Source organism: Trichechus manatus, unplaced genomic scaffold, assembly GCF_000243295.1.
Source record: "Trichechus manatus latirostris isolate Lorelei unplaced genomic scaffold, TriManLat1.0 scaffold00154, whole genome shotgun sequence".
Taxonomy (NCBI): domain Eukaryota; kingdom Metazoa; phylum Chordata; class Mammalia; order Sirenia; family Trichechidae; genus Trichechus; species Trichechus manatus.
Genome location: NW_004444090.1, coordinates 1,997,887 through 2,018,957, shown reverse-complemented (window position 1 = coordinate 2,018,957; position 21,071 = coordinate 1,997,887). Strand labels below are relative to the sequence as shown.

General features: G+C 35.8%; 1 protein-coding gene across 4 annotated transcripts in view; it reads right to left on the bottom strand.

Annotated features, from left to right (window-relative positions):
• The window catches only part of UBE3D (ubiquitin protein ligase E3D), a 162,653-nt gene that overhangs the window by 92,378 nt on the left and 49,204 nt on the right, over positions 1 to 21,071 (bottom strand). For 3 of the 4 annotated variants that reach the window (XM_023740391.1, XM_023740389.1, XM_023740390.1), the window contains exons 6-8: positions 20,710 to 20,779; positions 19,456 to 19,564; positions 14,682 to 14,845 (exon numbers count right to left, since the gene is read on the bottom strand). In XM_023740391.1, coding sequence (XP_023596159.1) covers positions 14,682 to 14,845; positions 19,456 to 19,564; positions 20,710 to 20,779 — 343 coding nt within the window. Of the gene's footprint in view, positions 1 to 378; positions 2,462 to 14,681; positions 14,846 to 19,455; positions 19,565 to 20,709; positions 20,780 to 21,071 lie in introns of those variants that run through there. The other variant, XM_023740392.1, reaches the window with a different exon arrangement.

The following is a 21,071-nucleotide window of genomic DNA, read 5'->3' as shown; positions in this document are numbered from 1 at the left end:
AAAAAGAGTAGATACTGAATTAGATTTAAAAGCAGTAGCCAAGTTTAGGCTTCACTAGGTAGGCAACTTTTTGGGTTAGTTACTTTTACTTGGGGGTTTACAGGAGACTTCGGAGTATAAACCCAAAGAGTCCGAGGTTCCAGAATAGCAGCTCTTAGTAAATAAATCCATTTCCACCACTATTTCTGTTTCACAAGCAGAGGATTTAGATGACGGTCTGTAAATCTTGACACAAGAGGGACACATGGCAGACATAACCAAGGGCTTTGAAGACAGGCCTGTTTTAGCCCTTGTGGCACAGTGGTTAAGAGCTCAGCTGCTAACAAAAAGGTCAGCAATTAGAATCCACCAGCTGCTCCTTGGAAACCGTATGGGGCAGTTCTACTCTGTCCTATAGGGTGGCTGTGAGTCGGAATTGACTCGATGACAATGGGTTTGATGGGTTTGAAGTCTACTACATCTTAGCTATTAGGCAAGTAACCTTACATTCCATAAATTATGGTGTACCTACAGCACCTTCCCCACAGAGATATTATAAGAATTCAATGATATAAGGTATTAAAAAGCTTAGCATAAGTCTGTTGCACAATAAAAGCTCAATCAGTGATAGCTAGTATTATTAGTAAATGATTAAACTACAATATTAACCCTTAAAGATCTTACAGGGGGTTGTATCAAGCTTACAAAAAAGAAGGGTACATAGATGCACAGAAAACACAAAAATATTACACTTCAGAAAAACAAAAGTGGAAAGGCAGTCTAAAGTGTCTATGTAAACCTTACTGAACCCAGATGACACTTCTTTTTAGAAAACTCGACTATGCCTACATTAACTTTTCAGAGTTAACTTGAACAACCTAGCATATAAAATGTCACCTGTGCCTCCCAAGCTCCCCCTTTTGGCCTTATTGATTTAGAAACAAACTCTGTGATAAAATTAGCAAGGGCATGTCACTTCACCAGTAAAGGTATCATTATTTTGCTAGGAGGAAAAAAATGATGGAAATAACAAATGCTGAGGAAATAAAGTTTAAAAAAAAAAAAAGTCTGTAGGGCAAAGAGTGTATTTCTATGTATTTATTTTTTATAATTCCCAAAGATGCTAGGAATAGTTTATTAGCCATGGAAAACAGAAGAAATTTTTTTCTAGGTCTGCAAGGATACTTATAACCAAAGATATCATATTTCCATTATCAATCCCTTTATATAAAACTGTTACAAAAACAAAATGGGTACTGGCTGAAATGGAAAGCTTAGAGTCCTTTTTGGTATTTGTATAGTCTTAACAAACACATTGAACTATATATGACCTGCACAGATGAATGAATATTTGAGAAGATGCAGATAATCCATTTGATTGGACATAACAGGGAGTATGACAGACACAGGAGAACTGGAGCCTGGTTACAGAAGACCTCAGATACTAATCCAAGGAGTCAAAGGTTTTGGGTAGGCAAAAGGAAGCAGGAGAGTGATATGATTGGGATGACCACGCTCACTGCAGAATGTAAGCCAGATTAGTGACTTTAGACAGGTTGAAAACATTCTTATAAGTTCTGCATAAAGAGTGGCAAACTCCTGAATTAGGATGATGGCAATGCTGAAAAGAAAATAAAGAATAAATTTGAAGGAGATTTTGAAGGTAGAATAAACATGATTGGTAAATGGATGTAAAGGGAAGTGGAAAATAATTAAAGGCCAACTCTAGGTTTTAAGCCTGGGTGACTAAGAGAATCGTGATGCTAGTGATAGAGATATAAATAAGAGGAAACGTGTCTGACAGCTAAGTTAATGGGTTCCTTTTGCCTTGGACATATTGATTTGAGAAGTCAGTGGGGCCATCTGGCAGAAATAACCTAGAGACAAGATGGAGATGCAAGCAAAGAACTTAAATGAAAGGCAGGACTGGAAATGTAGCTTGAAAGTTTTTACTCAACAGAAGAGTTGCTACCATGAGAGCAGGTGAGCTTAGCAAAGGAGAAAAAGAAGTCAAGGAGAACACCATTAGCAAGCTAAAGCAGAAATGACAAGGAAAGAAGGGAAAAAGGCAAAGAGGTCAGAGAAAAATCAGGAGAATGCCAAGGCAAACACTTTCAATGTTAGAAATGGTGTAATAATGCTGAATGCTAAGGACTGAGAAAAAGCAAATGATTTTGCTTACCAGGTGTTCACTTGAGATCTTTAAATCAGCAGTTTCAGTAACGAATGGAGTAAAAGCATATGTGGACATGTTGGCAAGAAATTGTGTGAGGAACACATGAGAACAATCTGTACTATCTTTGCAACTTTTCTATAATTCTAAAACTATCACAAAAATTTTTTTAAAAAGCTTATTTAAAATTTTTTAAGTAAATATATCCCAGGAACATCAATTCCACTTCTTTCCATCCACTTTAAAGAAATCCTTATTGAGGCGCACAAAGAGGCATGTTCAAGGATCTTGACTTTAGACTTGTTAGTGCTAGAGAAAAAAATTAAAAATAATTTTAATAAAATGGCTAAATAAACCATGACATACCTACAGTATGGAATACCCTAGGGCAGTTAAAAAAAAATAGAGATACATCTGTATGTACTAAGAAGACATAATGTTGAGTGAAAAAAATAAATGACAGAAAGATCTCTTTCTCCAGGTGCCACAGAGTCAACTCTGACTCATGGCAACTCCATAAGTAGAATTCTCCATAGGGTTTTCAGTGGCTGATTTTTTTCGGAAGTAGATTACTAGGCCTTTCTCCCAAGGTGCCTCTGGATGGACTCGAACTGCCAACCTTTTGGTCAGCAGCTGAGCGTATTAGCTATTTCCACCATCTAGGAACTCCATACATGATTTATGTTTAAGAAAGAAAAAAAGGGAAAGAGAAAACACAAATTATTTCTATATTTACATCTAGGGGACATATATAAGCATATGTTTAGATAAAGGTCTGGCAAGATACACAGCAACCTGGTACAGTTACTTATGATGAGGGAATTGGATTTGGAAATGGTGGTTAAAGAGACTTGAGTTTTACCTATGATGTTGAAAATTATTTTACAAGGAGAATGCCTTCATCATTCACCTGGGGAATTAGAATGATTAATTTTTTTAAGGTGGGTAGGCAATTTTCCTCTGCAATAGGAAAGAAAACGGTTAGAGTAAGGTTCTGGCTGTTGGGAAGGAGCTGTGATGCTAAGGGTGCCCTGTGGAGGCTAGAGCTTTTGCTGGAAGCCTGAGGCCTGATGTCCTGCCTTCGCCCCTGAGACAAGTGCTTGCCCTCACCACTAGATATTACAGTAGCAGCCAGCCTAAACAACGAGAAGGCCAATAATGTAATGTTCAATTTATCTTGATTTTCAACAAAGGTGCAAGCATTTGGAGGGCTCTTCCAGCCATCTGGATAAAAATATCCCCAAGTGATACTGAAAGGAACCGACTTCTTCCGTCTACTCCAGCTGGTCTTAGAATAGAAAGTTCATTTTTCACCCCCAATGTCTAGAATAAAAGCAGAACCAACCAGGAACATTTCAATCGCTTTATATCACAAATGTCAAACTAAAACTCTGGCAGATGCTAAAGATTATGTACCTTTACATTCATTATCCCACAATAGCCCAATAAATTTGCTTATAAAATAGAACTACAAAAATTAAACGGAAATTTTTGAATAAAATTTAACTTGGCACATATATCCTTAAATAAGGGCTAAAACTGCATTAAGAGAATTTTCCTTAATATATTTTAAAGAGATCACATCCCATCAATCATTTTCAGCCTTTTCTAAACATCTCATTTTGAGAAGCTTCAGATTATCATACAATTAAAGCTAAATTTCTCGTCTACCATGACTAAGGCCCCTTTCCAACCCCTCAATCTCTATGAAAATAGGCCACATAGATTCTGTGGCCTGTCATTTTAAAAGCAAGAGTAAACACAACACTCTTCACAGCTGACAAAAAACGTTAACCCTGATGAAGCCAACTACCCCCTTTCTCTCTGTGCCTGCACTCACATAGATGATAAGCTGGAGAAAGCCATTATCACTCTATACGTTCACGATCATAAACCTCAAATGGGAAGTGAACAATGCCTGTCAATCCCACTAATCTCTAGTCATTTCATTCACCTCCTCTCCAAATGACCATTTTAAACCTTATTCAGTCTCTTCAAATTTCCAACTGCCCACTATCTCTACCCATTTTCCTCTTACGCCTCTGTTCTTAACTCCTGTTTTACAGATAAAATAGAAGCCATCAGAGTACATCTCTCATCTTCCCCAAACCAAACTGTAAACTGTTCCATCCACACCAAAAGCCTGATTTCCTTCCCTCCTGCTGTAAAAGGGGAGCCATCGCTGCTCCCAATGCTAATTGTTCCACCTGAGACTGAGGTATCAGCCCCTTCTATCGTGTCAGAAATCTCACTTTTATCACTCATCACTTCTTTTTCATGTGTAATCAACCTCTTCCTCTCAACAGGATCCTCTCTGTTGGCTTTTAAATAGACTCAAGGGGTCTAACCTCACTTGCCAACCTTCAATCATCTCCTTATCCCCAATTCTAACTCTCCTTTCCTTCATAGACAAACTTGTTGAAAGAGTTGTCCATACTTTTTGTCTCTGTTACATCACCTCTCACTCACTGCTCATCTATTCCAACCTAGCTTCCAGCCCACTCACCCTCCCAAAAAAAAAAATCCCTGCTAAAGTCACCAATGACCTTTGTCATCTAAAGCCAATGCACATTTTACATTCAACAACCTATCTGATCTCTCAGCAGCATCTGACTACTTCTTCTGTTGATTTTCCTCCTGCCTCTCTGGCTTCTTTTCCTCAACCTCCTTTCCAGGCTTCTCCTCCTCTACCTGGTCGATAAATGTAAGTTTTCTTCACAGCTCAGTTCTTCCATTCTCTCTTCCTAAGCAACCTCACTCACACCCTCAGATTCAATGAGGACCAATATGAAGATGACACACAAATTTACAAATCCAGCCCAAACTTTTCATCTGAACCCCAGGTCTATATATTCAATTTTCTACTTGATTATTTCCTCTGGAATGACACAAAGGTACCTCAAATTCAACATGTACAAAACAACTTCATTATCTTCTCCCAAAGTGATCTCCTTCCAGTGTTCTCTATCTCAATGAATAGTGATACATCCGCCAAATCCAATCAATCACCAGATGCTGCAATTTTACTTACTAAGTATCTCTCAGATCTATCTCAGCTATCATTGTCCTGGTCCTAACCAAAATCATTTCTCTTGGATTACTGCAATAGCTTCCTATATGATCTACCCATATCTAAATGTTCTCTACAGGACTGTCAGAATGTTATTTCTGAAGCATAAATTAAGCCATCTCATCCTTCTTTCTGGATAAAATGCTCAATAGATTCTCATTGTTCTTAGAATAAACAAAAAGATAAAACTCTAAGTGTTGTTCAGGGCCCTGAATTGGTCTGGTTCCTCCTTACCAAAGTCCTGTTTCTTACTCTCTCCATCACAGCCACCTGTCTTCACCGTGGTCTCTCCTACCCTAGGTTCTTTGTATTGCTCTTCCCCTAGTCTAGGTGCTCTTCACACAGTTAACTCCTTCTCATGCTTCAGATATAAGTCAAGCATCAACTCTTCATGGAATTCTATCCTGACGTGGTTGGTCTCCCTCTGATATGCTCTCATAGCACCATATATCTCTTCTTCATACCACTATTCAGGTTGCAATTTTGCATTTATTTATCTTTCCCACTAGACTGTCATAAGGTCTATGAGATAAGACACATGGGTCTCTTTTTGCTCAATACTGTATCCCCAATACCTAGCACAGTAGTATGCATTTAATAAGTATTTGTTGAATGAATCAATGAAAGAATGAGCATCTCCAATACCTGAGGTTGAAAACTTTTATGTACACAGTTTAAATTCTATGGATTCCTGAAATCCAGCCTTCCTTGTCTAGTTCCATGCAGCACAGTTTTCTCTTTACAACTAAATTACCTAACACAGCTTTGTAGGATATATCCCTAGTTCTAGCTTCTTTCCAGTTTACCCTATCTACACACAACTGACAGAAACCATGCCGTTTTAGGATGCTGGCCTAGAGAATAGAAAACTTAGGAGACAGTGTCAGATTATCTGAGTATTAAAAAAGCTGTTATGTTCAAGAATCAGTAGATTAACTTTTTTTTTACTGTGGTAAAAATACATATAACAAAACATTTGTCAACTCAACAATTTGTATGTATATAATTCAGTGACATTATGTTCATCATGTTATGCAACCATTACCACTATCCTTTCCCAAATTATTTCACCACCCACCCTTAAGAAACTCAATGCCCCGTAAGCAATGACTTTCCTTTTCCCCCTCCCTCCCACCCGTGGTACCCACTAATAATAATATTTGCCCAAGAATCAGTAAGTTAATTTTTGGTAGCCCTGAATGACAGTTTCTGGGAGGCAGATTTCAGTCCAATAAAAGGAAGCTCATTCTAACTTTCTCAATGTAGTTGCTTCTGCAAGCAGTATGCTTGCTATTGCCCAATGAATTCACGCACAGACTGGTTGAAATGCACGTCACAAAAAATAGAAGGTTTTTCAGTTGTGGAACCCGTTCATTCTTTCAAATGATAGCTTTTGGGGAGAGTCCCAGTATGCTAAGCAGATATATGGGAGACTCCCTGTGGATAAATGACTGCCCCACCACCCACTCCCAACCAGTCCCTCTGGGGTAGCTACACACTACTTCATCTGTAGCAGCCTACTGGTTGACCCTAAAATTTAACATATGAAAACATGCAAACTTTCCCTGTCAAGCCATTTTCAGCTTTTACCACGGGAGTGGGAGGGAGTGAAGGTGAGTACTTCCAACTTTTTTCATTTTCTTCAATTCAGCTAATGAATAAATGTTCTTCACCAAAATCTGTTCCTCAGCATTTATGTAGAATTCGGTCTTTTGAAAGAATTTTTTGTACATTTGCGTTGTTGCCTTAACTTTACTATAAGTTCCATTAGGGCAGAAATCTTCATTCTCTTGCTTTGGAATAACTTACAATACCAAGTACATTCTAAAAACCCACTGCCATCGAGTTGATTCTGATCCATAAAGACCCTATAAAACAGAGTAGGAACCCATCCTGGGGTTTCCAAGCCTTTGTAATCTTTATGAAAGCAGACTGCCACTTCTTTCTCCCATAGAATGACTGGTGGGTTTGAACCACTGACCTTTCAGTCAGCAGCCAAGCACTTTAATCACTGCACCACCAGGGCCACCAATTACATTAGGAGATAATAAAAAAGAGAGGAAAAAAAAAAAAACCCAAATGCTTCTAACTGTCTTAGTTATCTAGTGCTGCTATAACAGAAATATCACAAGTGTATGGCTTTAACAAAGAGAAATTTATTCTCTCACAGTCTAGGAGGCTAGAAGTACGAATTCAAGATGCCAGCTCCAAGGGAAAGTGTTTTCTCTCTGTCAGTCTTGGGAAAGGTCTTGTCATCAATCTTCCCCTAGTCTAGGAACTTCTCAGCACACAAACCCTGGGTCCAAAGGACCTGGCTCTTCTTGCTTGGTGGTAATGAGGTCCCCCGTCTCTCTACTGGCTTCTCTTTTGTATCTCAAAAGATATTGACTCAAGAAACAACCTAATCTTATAAATTGAGTCCTGCCTCCTTAACATAACTGCCTCTAATCCTGCCTCATTAACATCATACAGGTAGGATTTACAACACATAGGAAAATCACATCAGATGACAAAATGGTGGACAATCACACAATACTAGGAATCATGCCCTAGCCAAGTTGACACATTTTTGGGGACATAATTCAATCCATAACATTAACATAAAGATTAGAAAACACAGAAAAGTGAAGAAACAATTTTACATGCATACTCCTTTCCTCTATCTAATCTCAGTCCCATCTCCTTTTTACTCTCACAGCTCTTAACTATACTTGTCTCACATTTTTTTTTATCAGATGAAGGAAACCAGATTTCCCTCAAGGAAGCAATCTCAAGAGATGAATTGCTTTTCACAGGAAGCTTGCTTTTATTGGAATCTCTAGGGAAAAAAAGCTCACTTGTATTATGTGCCGTGGTCTTATTTCCTATATCTCTAATGATTACAAATGAATTCATGGATAATACAGATATTCCAAATAAATAAATCTGAGTTTAGTCATTGTACTTATACAGTCCAATCAAAGGAAAGATTTTTGCAGTCACAAATGAAGACGGTGTGTACTCAATTTGCTTAATAATGAAGAATCGTCCCTAGAAACATTACCCAAGATTTTGGATAAGTCTTGGAGACAATATGGTACAAACAATTTAATGTGTGAAAAGTGGTTTCCAAGGAAGCATTTACATGTTCCCATAGCACCTAACTACTTTCCTGTATTTTTAGATTAATTTCCATTCAGTGGAGTCCTGTTCTATGAAGCTAGAGCACTGCACTTCTTAAAAAAAAAAAAATCACATTTGTACCCTTAAATTCTGATCTATAACATCAGATATGAACATTCTATAAATCAGAAGTTTCTGCTATTGATGTTACATATTAAGATGCATAAATATCTAGTATAGTAAGCAGTATATTGGGGGAGTAATCCAAAGGCTGACAGATTATAAACCACCAGGGGAATTTTTCTGGAGAAAAAATAAACATTTATCTGGCATTTTCAGGTCTAAAATTTTATGGTGAGGGACTACATGATATAATGAAAAAGTACTAAATTTAGAATCAGGACAACCTGGCTCTAATTCTGGCTTGATCACTAAAAAAAGTAAATAACTATAGTTATTTCTCTTTTTGATCTTCAGTTTACTCCCTTATAAAATATAAGAATTGGATTCAGTAATTTCTGAAGTTTCAATAGCTCTTAAAATTCTATGGCTATAGTTTACAATTAAAACAGTGGTACTGTCCATTCTTATCTCAGGTTCAAGTCTACCCTACTCTGTAAAGACCACATCCCTAATTGGAATACACTTAAATGCCACTCTGTGACTCCTACATGGGGAAGTAAATACTTACTTGATGTAGCTTAATAAAGTGCTCTTTAGGGGTTGGTGATACTAAGCCACTCATTCACTCATTCTTTCAGTATCTATTTATTCTAGAAATCATATTCACATACTATCCAAATAAAGTTATTCTGAAGTGCTTCACCAGGTTACACAATAATAAATAAGAGGTCTTAAAGATATTCTGCTGGATATAAAATAGCATAAATTAATATTTGGTTTGTTTTAATCAATCAAAAAGACAAGTTCCTCTAAATCTCTTCCTCAGAACCACCCAATTTTATCTCTCAACTGTTTTGGGCAATAATAGTCTCTGTCACAGCAGATACAGAGCATCAGAATCAAGCACAATTTCAATTTTATTGTGAAATAAAGGGGGAAAAGACGAAAGAAATACTCCTTCACAAACAAAAATGACCGTTAATGCTATTTTACATATGTGCAATATATATGAGTATGGTTTATATGTGTTTTTATTTCACTATAAAAAGCAACAATTAAGGCAAAAACAACACTTACAATTTAAAAGAAGTATTTACCAATATATAGCCAGCAGAGAGAATTCTAGTTAGTTCATAAAATTTACTTTCTAAATTCTGCTAAAACCAGGAGTTAAATCTAACATTTAATCAACATTTGTTCCTCGATACATCTTGTATGAAAATGCTGCTATTAAACGTAGGACTGTAGAATAGCTTTACTCAGTTCAAATTTTCAAGATTCCTAAATTGGACACTTCATCTTTTGAAAAAGGTGGTAAGAACCAGTTCCAATATTAGAACTTATGTAACTTACACAGTGAAGAAAATTCACTTTAGGTTTTAAAAAATAACACTTATTTACACTTAATGATTACATTCCCTAAGTTCTTTTTAAAATATGAGAACAAGAGACTTGAAACCTATGAAATTTCTCACCATTATTTAAATGAAAATAAATCTATTCTTCACATTTCCCTTATTTAAAAAGAAGAAAGAAGTGTAACAACGAATATTTATATTATATTTCACCACTTATCCTGTTTATTTAACAAATTCAACTTGTGGGATTACAGAGATTTTAGCTAATGCCACAGTAAAAGTTTCTCTTATTTGCTGGCACAAATAGAATTTCAAGAAAATAGTGGGCTACAACACTCAGAGGGAAAAGGCAGACACAACTTGATTTCAGGAGATAGCCTAGAGCAGTTTGTCATCCCTGGCACTACTGACATTTTGGGCTGGATGATTCTTTGTTGTGGGTGGGGTGGGGTCTTCTGTGCACTGGAGGATATTCAACAACATCCCTGACCTCTACCTACTAGATGCCGGTAGCCCCTTCCCCACTCCTACCCCAAGTTGTAACAACTAAAATGTCTCCAGACATTGCCAAAGGTCCTCTGGGGGTAAAATTGCCTCAAGTCTAGAGAAGATGAGATTACAGGTGGATTGATACATTAACCAAATTAAATTGTAGAAGTTAACTTAGATTGGAATCCATCACTTAAAAATTAATACTTTGACTCTAAACTCTGATATGAATGCTGAGATAAAAAATAAATTCCTCCAGTGCAATACTTGGAAAAGTAAAAACAAACAAACAAAAAACACATTGGTGCTCACCATATTGCAAAAATGAGAAGGAAAGGGGGTAATAAAAAAACAACTTTCTTGTTAAGAAAGATATATCTATTGCTAGAAAGAACAGTCTAAAAATATTACATGCCACTTTTTGTGTGTGCTCAAGGAAATAAAATCATACTTACATTTGCTATTTTCCTCTTTTAGACTACCATCTGGCAACCCAAACTTCCAGTAGAAAAAAATTCTAGTCAACTGGACTAAAATAGTTAATGCATCACCCCATGTGCCAAAAATATGGCAGGAGTCTACAGATTGCTCAGTCATACCCAAAAAGAATGATGCTAATGTCCTTAAAAGACAAAAGTCAACAACTCACAGGATGTTTACTCAGCTTGTGAAATTCTCTTCCTACCTTTGGGAGATACAGACTCAAATATTAGCAGGAGGAAAAAGCACAACAAAAACAGTTATACAAAACAGGCAAACTGAGGTACTAAACTCATTTATTGGACATCAACTTGTCCCCAAGACATCTGGAGTTAAAAAAATAAAGTGTCCTCTAATCAAACACAGCAGAACATAACTGACTATAGTCATTTTATTTCTAGTGCCAGAGTGGACTGTGAAAAATAAGTGAAATAATGGGACAGGCATATTGAATCCTTGTAACATTCCTCAAGAAAAGCAGTATAAAGATTCTACATAATAGTGAATCAAAGGTTCATCACTATAACCGATTCTACAATCACCTCTCTTTTCTTAACACCCAAAAGGCAAACTAGCACTCGAGCCTTTGAGTTTTATTTCACTCTTCCCTAAAGGCAGATTATGGTAACAAGAACATATAGTCACAAATAGATAAATTATCAAATACAAAGATAAAGAGAAAACTACAAACCCTTCGTTTAACAAACATGTTTTGAGTACCTACTATGTGTACTAATCTAGATGCTGTGATGGGCAAGACAGATAAGGTCCTGGCTCGCATGGAGCTTATGTTCTACTGCAGGAACTCTAGTAAAATCATCAAACATTTGGAAAAACCTACACTATGAAAAAGAAGTACCAAACTCAACCTCTCTTTTCAAAAAAGAAGAGATAACACTCAACGAAAAAGAGTTAGTAGAGCAAACAGAATACTTTAAATATAATTATTATCTTCATAGATTGCGAGAATATTGCACCTATTAAACAAGAACAGATAATGACATAGAGAAAATTTTGAACATTCACTCCTAAATACTTCCTCATGAAATCTTAAAAACACAAAGATAAAGAGAAAATCCTAAAGGTTTTCAAAGAGACAAAATAGGCAGAATACATTTCCAGATATGCAAGTATTGACTCCAGTTCTGGTTTTATAGAATTGTTACAGAATATACTACATCAAATTAAAAAGTGAAGCAAGGAATACTGAATGAAGAAAATTACAGAAGGATACATATAATACTATTTGTAAATATTTTTAAACCATATCAAACAATACTACATATTTGTTAGGGAAATGGACTTACACAATAAAAATATAAAAACATTCATAGTCAAGATACATGAAAGAATAAGTAAGAGGTAAGCAAACAGAGTAGCACTTTGGATTGATACATTTTTTTAAAGAAGAAATACAACCACCATCATCAGAATCCCAGATGATCTCAACGTAGGGGAGCGGGTAGGTGAAGAATGGAGCAAGAAAAGAAACGTGAAACCTTGTAAAGAGTTTTTTTTTTTTTTGAAGATACTAATTAAACTAGATATTGATAATAAAAACTAAGTCTAAATATGTGTGTTAAAATTTTAAAAACTAGAAATCTGAAATAGATGTTTTTACTTTCAAATCATCAGAGGAAAGAAATGACACAAAAAGAAGGCAACCAGTCCAAAACATGGCAGGAGTAAGTCCAACTATATAAAGAATCATAATAAATGTGAATTGGTTAAATTGACTGTTAAAACAGAGAGACTCTCACATTTGGAATTTTAAAATATCCAGCTACATGTAGCTTACAAGACATATACCTAAGATAAAATGACACAGGACACTGAAAATAAGGAAATGGAAAAATATATAACAAATCAATTATTTAAATAAAGAATATAGAAATTAACAACAGGAAAATTAGAAATAAGGAAGACAAAAGCAATGTCTCCTACTGATAAAATGTGCAGTCATTTGAGTTGTCATGTCACAAACCTTTATGTATTTAGTAACATAGCTTTCAAATATATAATGCAAAAACATATCAAGACCAGAAAAAAATGGCTTTTCCATCATCATAGAGACTTAACATACCTTTCTCAAAATTCCACATTTCAAATAAATAAAAAAGATGAATATAAACGATTTTAATAAACTTAGCTATATAAATTTAAATCTTAAGGTACACACACACACACACACTCACACACACAAAATAGTCAACACAGGAGTATACCCAGTGAACAACTTAAAAGTTGACCGCACATACACACACACACACACACAAACCTCAGCAAGTTCCCCGAAGTGTAAAACATAAGCCATATTCTCTGACCATGCCTCAATGAAACACAAGGATAGCCACACAAACCTGTTTAGTTAGATTGGCATCAGATGGACAAAAACCTAAATGACAATTTAGATGAAGGTGTAGGGAAATGGGTATTTATAGAAACTTCGGGTGGGAGTATAAATTGGCAATGCCTTCTTGAGAATTTGGTATTATCTATAAAAAATTTAAATGGCCATACCCTTTAACTCAGCAATTCTACTTCTAGAAATCCCTCTTACAGAAAAACTTGCACATAATCACAAAACATAGTTACAAAGGTACAATAATAATTATAAAAGCAAAAACGAAATAATTCAAATATCTATCAACTGAAAAATAGTTAAATAATTTATAGTATACCAATTTCATAAAATGCCAAGCACTTACACGGAAAGAATCTTCAAGATATAGTGTTTAAATATATACATACCACATATACATACACACACACACACACACACACACACACACACACACACACATATGGTATCATTCAAGTTAGGTTAAGAATTCAGAATGAACAGAAAAAGGACTTGAATACGCATTAAACTTTTTACTTTTGGAGAGGGATATGATGGAGAACTTTCATATTTAACTTTATGTATACCTGTACTATTTGATTCTTTTATGATTTATACTGCTTGCATAATTTTTTTAAGCGATAATCTTTTTTTAATGTCTTTTCAGTTCCCAGAAGAAGACTGGGATCTTTCTGTTCTTAGAACAAATCTGATCAAACCAATTTGAGAGTATAGGATATGTATAAAATTCCAATGTGTTCAAATAAAGCATTTGTTATTCTTTTTGCCTGGAATGTTCTTCCCTCAGATATGGTTCATTCCTCACTCTCTCAAGTTCTCAACTGAAATATCAACTCATCGGACGAACTTTCCCTGACTTTTCAATATAAAATGACAACCTCCTATACCCATCCCAGCAGTCTCCAAGTACCTTACCTTGCTTTATTTTTCACTAGAAATTTAACATCTGTGTTTACCGTCCTTATCTTTAAAATGGGGATAACAGTAGTACTTGCCTCATAAGGTTGCTGTTAAGCTTAAATGACCTAGAAGCCCTTAGATCAGTGCCTGACACATAGGAAGAGCTATACACGTTTTTTTATTATTTTGCGTTTGTTTTGCCTATGGTCTGCAATCCCCCTATCAGAACGGCAAGGCCAGGAGGCAGGCTTTTGTTTTGCTCACTATTGTATCCCCAATGCCTAGAAGGACCTTATCAGTAAATCATCATAGTTGTTAAAGTCTGATTTAGCACTGCAGCCCACATGTACAGGCAGCTGAGGCTGCAAGAAAAAGACCAACTGTTTTCAATAAAAGTAAGCTTTCTATATGTTAGCAAGAAAAAGACCAATTGTTTTCAATAAAAGTAAGCTTTCTACATGTTAGCATGATTCATCTGTGATAATTCAATCTACTTTGAAAGTATAATATTTAGCAGTATGACTCCTAGAAGCTTCAAGGAGGGAAGTGGTACAGTACCATTTAATTCATTAATTTCTTAAACACCAAACATGGCAATAGAAACTAAAATATAATATAGAATGAGAAAATGAAAGCACAACTTACTTTTTGTTCCTGTTTTTGATACATGGCTGGTACAGGACTTTGATGGCGTTCCAGGCAGAACTGGAATCATCCTTCAAAATATCTTCCAACAACGGGAATTTTTTGATACTTTTAGAATTTCCCAAAGATTCAATCACCAAACTGTCTGAGTTTAAAAGCCATAACTAAAGGTATAAAGAGAAAAATCCAAGTATAAGAATATTACCACTATATTCATTATTATACCACCACTCAAAAGGGAGGAAAAAAGTCTATAAAAATACCAGAAAAAAAAATACAGGAGAAAGATGTACATAATTTTTAAGTAAGGAGGGCCATTCAAAGCATAACATTTGATAGAGCACCCAACATTATCAAGTTAAAAACAGTCTAGAATAGTTAATACATATATAACAAAATTATTATCTATAACATATACAATTGAGTCAATTGCCATTGAGTCAATTCCAGCTCATAGCGACTCTATAGGACAGAGTAGAACTGTCCCATAGGGTTCCCAAGGAGTGGCTGGTGGATTCGAACTGCCAACCTTTTGGTTAGCAGCCGTAGCTCTTAACCACTGTGCCACCAGGGCTCCATCTATAACATACAGAGCTTCTAAAAATAAGTAAGTGTGGGGGGGTGGGGAACAAAAAAAACCTAGCCCAATAGAAATACAAGCAAAAAATATAAACATGTAAACTAAGTGAAGAAATAAGTGACTAATAAACATAAAAATGTTAACTAGTAATAAAAATGCGAATTTTTTACATTGCTGTTTTTAACTTAGTACAAAGACTGAAAACATCCAGTTTAGAAGAAGGTTTTAGAAATGGGTATTCCCATACACCACTGGTAGAAGTGTTCTGGGATTTGAGTGTACATGATTCGAGGGAATCCTCTCAGGAGAAAGGGAGTAAGGGAAACAGGCAAGACTGGGGAAGGAGCTAGGCAAGGATGTGGTTTGAGCTGGAGTTCCAAGCTTCAATCTGATTCCAGGGAGCTGTGGTGCATGAAGTGTACCTACAGAGCTGGTCTCACCTTGAGACAGGAGGGCCCATTGTTTTGTACCCCAGGTGTCTTAGTTAACTAGTGCTGCTGTAACAGAAATACTACAAGTGGGTGGCTTTAACAAACAGAAATTTATTTTCTCATAGTTTAGGAGGCTAGAAGTCTAAATTCAGAGCACCAGCTCAGGAGAATTCTCTCTCTCTGTTGGCTCTGGAGGAAGGTCCTTGACTCTTCAGCTTCTGCTTCTTGGTTCCTTAGAGACCTCCGTGTGGCTGGGCATCTATCTTACCCCATCCTGATTCTCTAGCTTGCTTGTTTATTCTCTTTTATATCTCAAAAGAGATTGATTTAAGACACACCCTATTCTAATCCTGTCCATTAACATAACAAAGACAACACATTCCTAAATGGGATTATAACCACAGGCATAGAGGTTAGGATTTACAACACATATTTTGGGGGGACACAATTCAATCCATAACACCAGGGTCAGTCAGTAATTGGCAGCTGGGCTGACCAAGGCAGGAGGGAGGGAGAGTGGAGGGCACTAAAGGGAGTGAGAAAGGTGGCATGTGGTAGCCAAGGGCAATTCTCTACAGAAGGGAGTAGCTGTGAGCCATCAGCAGCCAACACTCAGCATCTAGGGAATGGGTGTACCAGCCCAGTAAAGGAGATACTAATTTACCCCATAAGGGTAAATGAGTGTAACAGTTTTGGAGGGTGACAATTTTCAGGGTTTAAAATGTACATATTCTAATACCGCGCAATCTTATTCCAAGGATTCATTTACTTTTAAAAAACCCATTGCCGTCAAGTTGATTCTGACTCATAGATAGCAACCCTACGGGACAGAACTGTCCCACAGGGTTTCCAAGGAGTGGCTGGTAGATTCAAACTGCCCATCTTTTGGTTAGCAGCCGAGCTCTTAACCACTGTGCTACCAGGGATCCACTTTTAGTAAAGAAGTACTAAAATATGCATGCAAAGATTATTTTCATTGTACCACTGTCTTTAATAGTCACAAAATGGAGTACTAGTTATCAAAGAGATCTATATTTACCCTAACAAGAAACAATGCTCAGGATACACTGTTATGCGAAGGAAGCATGTTGCAGAAAAATGCTAATCACGTGATTCTGTTTTTCACAAATACCTGTGCATGTACATATATATATAGTTGCATATGGATAGAAAAAAAATTTGAGGTACATATACCAAACTGTTAATAGTGATTACCTCTGGATAGTGTAATATAGCAGGGCAGAGGAGGGGACAAGAAGAGGAAGCTACCATTTCTTTATGTTCTTCATGTTGTCTGAATGTGTTTCAAGAATATAAAAACAAATTAAAAAAAAATATATATATCTATATATATATAATAGTTGTTAGCTGCAGTAGAGTCTGCTCTGATTCATGGCAACCTTTTGTATAACAGAACAAAACATTGTCTAGTCCTCTGCCATCTTCATGAATGTTGGTACGTTTGAGTCCATTGTTGGGGCTGTTGTGTCAATCCATCTCATTGAGGCTTTCCCTCATTTTCGCTGACTCTCTACTTTACTAAACCATGATGTCCTTCTCTAGAGATTAGTCTTTCCTGATGACATGTCATAGGTTTAAAAAATTCTTACTTCTGATTTTCAGCTTGAAAATCTTGCAATAAAAAGAAAACAAAACTGATTTCAAGCTATGACTATAAGGTGTAGTTTGTATCAACTTCAGTCAGGACGTATTTTAGCTTCTCATAGAAATGATCTGAAATTAGAGAAGCATGGGGTCCTTGTAATGGATGGTCAACTACAAAGGCACACCTAGCAACAAGCCCTAGCCGCCTCCCCATCATCGCGCCTCTTTTTTGCTACCATGTTTTCCTTATTATCCTGTGAGTTGCTTGAAGGTATTATTCTACCCTGAGCAACTAGAACAGTGACATTCAAATAGGGGATGACTTAGTATATGTTTACTGACTGAATAAAACAGATGTGGATGCAGGGAAGAGACCTGGGCCATGACTCTTGGATTTCTACGTACATGTCAAAAATTATTTTCTGTAGAACAATATTTTTAATACAAACAGTGTAGTATTAAATGCTTGTAGTACATCTAGGAAATGATTCTGCTTGCTGCAGAGCCTCTCCTCTAAACCTGGCCACTACTTCCCAAACACCAAAAAGTCAGGGAAATTATTAGTGTAGCAGTGATTCTGAGTATTTTTGAGCAGGAAAATCCTGTTTTCAAGTAAAATCTTACACTAAAGCCAAATAAACGAAACAGAACTGCCTTAATAGAAGCATTAGGAAGAAAGGCCTGGTGATCTACTTCCAAAAATCAGCCAATGAAAACCCTATGGATCACAACAGTCTGATCTGCAACTGATCATGGGGATGGTGCAGGACCCACCAGTGTTCTGTTCTGTTGCTCAGGAGATCACCATGAGTTGGAAGCCAACAGAAGCTATTAACAACAGGAAGCATATGCTTCCATCATCACATCCCTGGCACTGCTCAGCTGAAAGGGAGAATCTTTTGTCCACTAAGTCATTCTCACAAGGCAGCACATTCTAAAACACTACCGAGGATGTACCTAGATTCTTTTACTTTTTAAGTCTACAACACAAATGAAAATGACTGTGGATTATGTCCAACTTCCAGACAGCCACCTGCAATTCTATCCCTTTCTCACTCACTAAGTTTAGCCTTCCAGAGTGTCAGTACACCATAGTTGAAAGCTGTAATTTATAATTTCTAAATATATATTCTATAATCTTTTGAAAGTACATATAAGTGTGATTTCAAACGATGTTCAAAGTAGCATTATTTATTATAGTGAAAAAATCACTACGAAGTGTTCAGTAAGAAAATAAATAAATTATGTTCCATGGAGTTTTCTGGAGGTTAAAAAATGTATAAAGAATTAGCAATAACATGAGAAATGGTTACAAAAAGCTTAAGAATTCAATTCCCCCATTTATACAAAATATCTAAAAGATGCAAACGTATAATAGAGACAAGTTTATTAGTGGTTGCCAGGGGCTAGGGGTAGAAGAAAATGGGGAGTTATTGCTTAACGGGTACTGAGTTTCTGTTTGAGGTAATGAAAATCATTTGGAAATAGATAGTGGTGATAGTTGCCCTACATGGTAAATATAACTGATGTTACTGAATTGTACACTTAAAAATGGTTAAATTGGCAAATGTTTTGTTATATATTTTATCACAATAAAATTTTTAAAAAAGAATACAATTCCAACTTTGGAATGTATAAAATAAGGAACCAAAATGATTATCTCTGGGTGTTGAGATTAACTATGACTTTACATTTCTTCTTTTGCTTTCCTCTACTTTTCAAATTTTATATAATAATCATGTTTTATTTATATAAACAGCAAAATCAATAATTATATATTAAAAAACAGGGGCAACTAAAAAAATAGGAGCACCAGTACTTATTTTATACATAAGGGTATCAAATAGACAAATAAAAGTGAGAGAGACAGAATGGTGTTATTCTAACCACGATAAAAACTAAGAGTGAAAAACCATATCGTGTGAGGTGAGTTTCTAAAGAGCAGGAATCAAACTTTACTCTGTATTCTTAGTGCCCTAGCCCACACTGGCACTTGATCATTTCTAACTGAATTAAAGGAATTTGATTTATGAATTAATCTGATAATAAAAAATTAATTTTCGATCATTTATTTTCTAGACCTGATAATTAAGAAAAAAGTGACAAAAATTAAAGAATCTGTGAGACTTAGGATTACTAGGCTACAATCATTTCTTACCAAGACGTACGCTTTCCCGTCGTGACCTTGAATAGTGAATCTAAAAGTGCTTCTAGCAGAAGACAGTTCCACCAAACACTGGGCAATAACGCTCTGTACAAACTGAGACCTGTTGGAACAGAAATCAGTTTTCACAATGTGCCTTTCATAACAACTCTAACGGCAAGAAGAGCCAAAAATACTCACAAGGTACCTAAAAGCAGAGACATCTGCATGCCAGAGTTTTCTGTACACTTCCCACTCCCTCACAAATTGTGCTAATGTGGATTTTAATATATTCTAATACACTTGTGTTTGCTTCATTCTTCTTAAACCTCTTCTTCAATCCTTAATACATTTACATACCAAATCTATTCTCTCCTACTGAATAAAAAGTACCATGTTAGAACAATACAGCATTTTTATGCAAATAACGCACGCCTTGTACGTTTGTTTGCCAACCATGCCCTCCCCCCGCAAGGTATTTTCATAAGCATGCTGTGCCAATTTTTTTTTTAACAGCAACATGTAAAAAAAATTGGCATAGCGGTGCTTACAAAAATACCTTGTAGGGGAAGGGTGCGATTGGCAAACAAACATACAAGGCATGTGTTATTTGTGTAAAATATGGTATTCCATTTGTGCTGTAACACATTAAACAGTGAAAAAGTTACAAAGGAAGGTGAGAAATTTCCTCCCAAACATTAGACAGTATTGTCTACAATGTTTTTCATTTGGATTTCATTAAAGTGTTGGCTTTGAGGTGTAAAATCAAAGTATTTACAGGAAGATAAAATTCAAGGCTATGTTTAGATTGCCATAATTTTTAGACATCAATAAATAAACCACAATGAAACATATTTCAGTTATTTTTTGTTTGCAAACTAAAAAGATTCAAAGAAAAGAAACGCTTATAGATTGAGTGGTGAAGTACCATTTTTTAAAACATAAGAATCATTTGAAAACTGCTCCATGTTTCAAATTTTAAACAGGTCAAATTAAAAATAATTATCCACAAGACTACTGATGATTATGTTGTAAGATCCTTTGTCTATAACGTTATATGAACAAAACATAAAGAAATAAACCCTCAAGTCTCTTGTATATTTGGTTTGGTTTAACTACCTAAAAGTCTTTCTCAAAGGCTTTTTTTTTTTCCTTTTTTGCCTTTCCACATAAAGAGAAGTACATATAAAAATGAATTCCCAAATAAGCAATTGTACCCACTTTCTCTAAATTCAAAATAACAAAATAAACTTAATTAGCTATTGGTACCTTGGTAGAATGGGAAAATTTCTCTCAGATGGCTGAATAATTATCTCTGTCATATATAACTTGGTGGTTTCTAGAAACAGAAGAAAATGAAGAATCTTCTCAATACACTGATATTCTTATTGTGGGTATGTCAGTCCCAACTTACAACATTCCAAATTAAATATTCAACATACTGGTGAAATTAATAATCAGTAAAACTTTTCCAAAAAGAATTTAGTCTCTGAAGACACAGTATTGATGACTACAAGGAAATAGTTCTGCAGCCTCAGTGTCACTTTAGAAATGCATGCCCAAAGTGACTCTGTTGTAGCAAGACTCTGCTAACAGACAGAGAAGATGTACATACAAATTAGTGATATAAC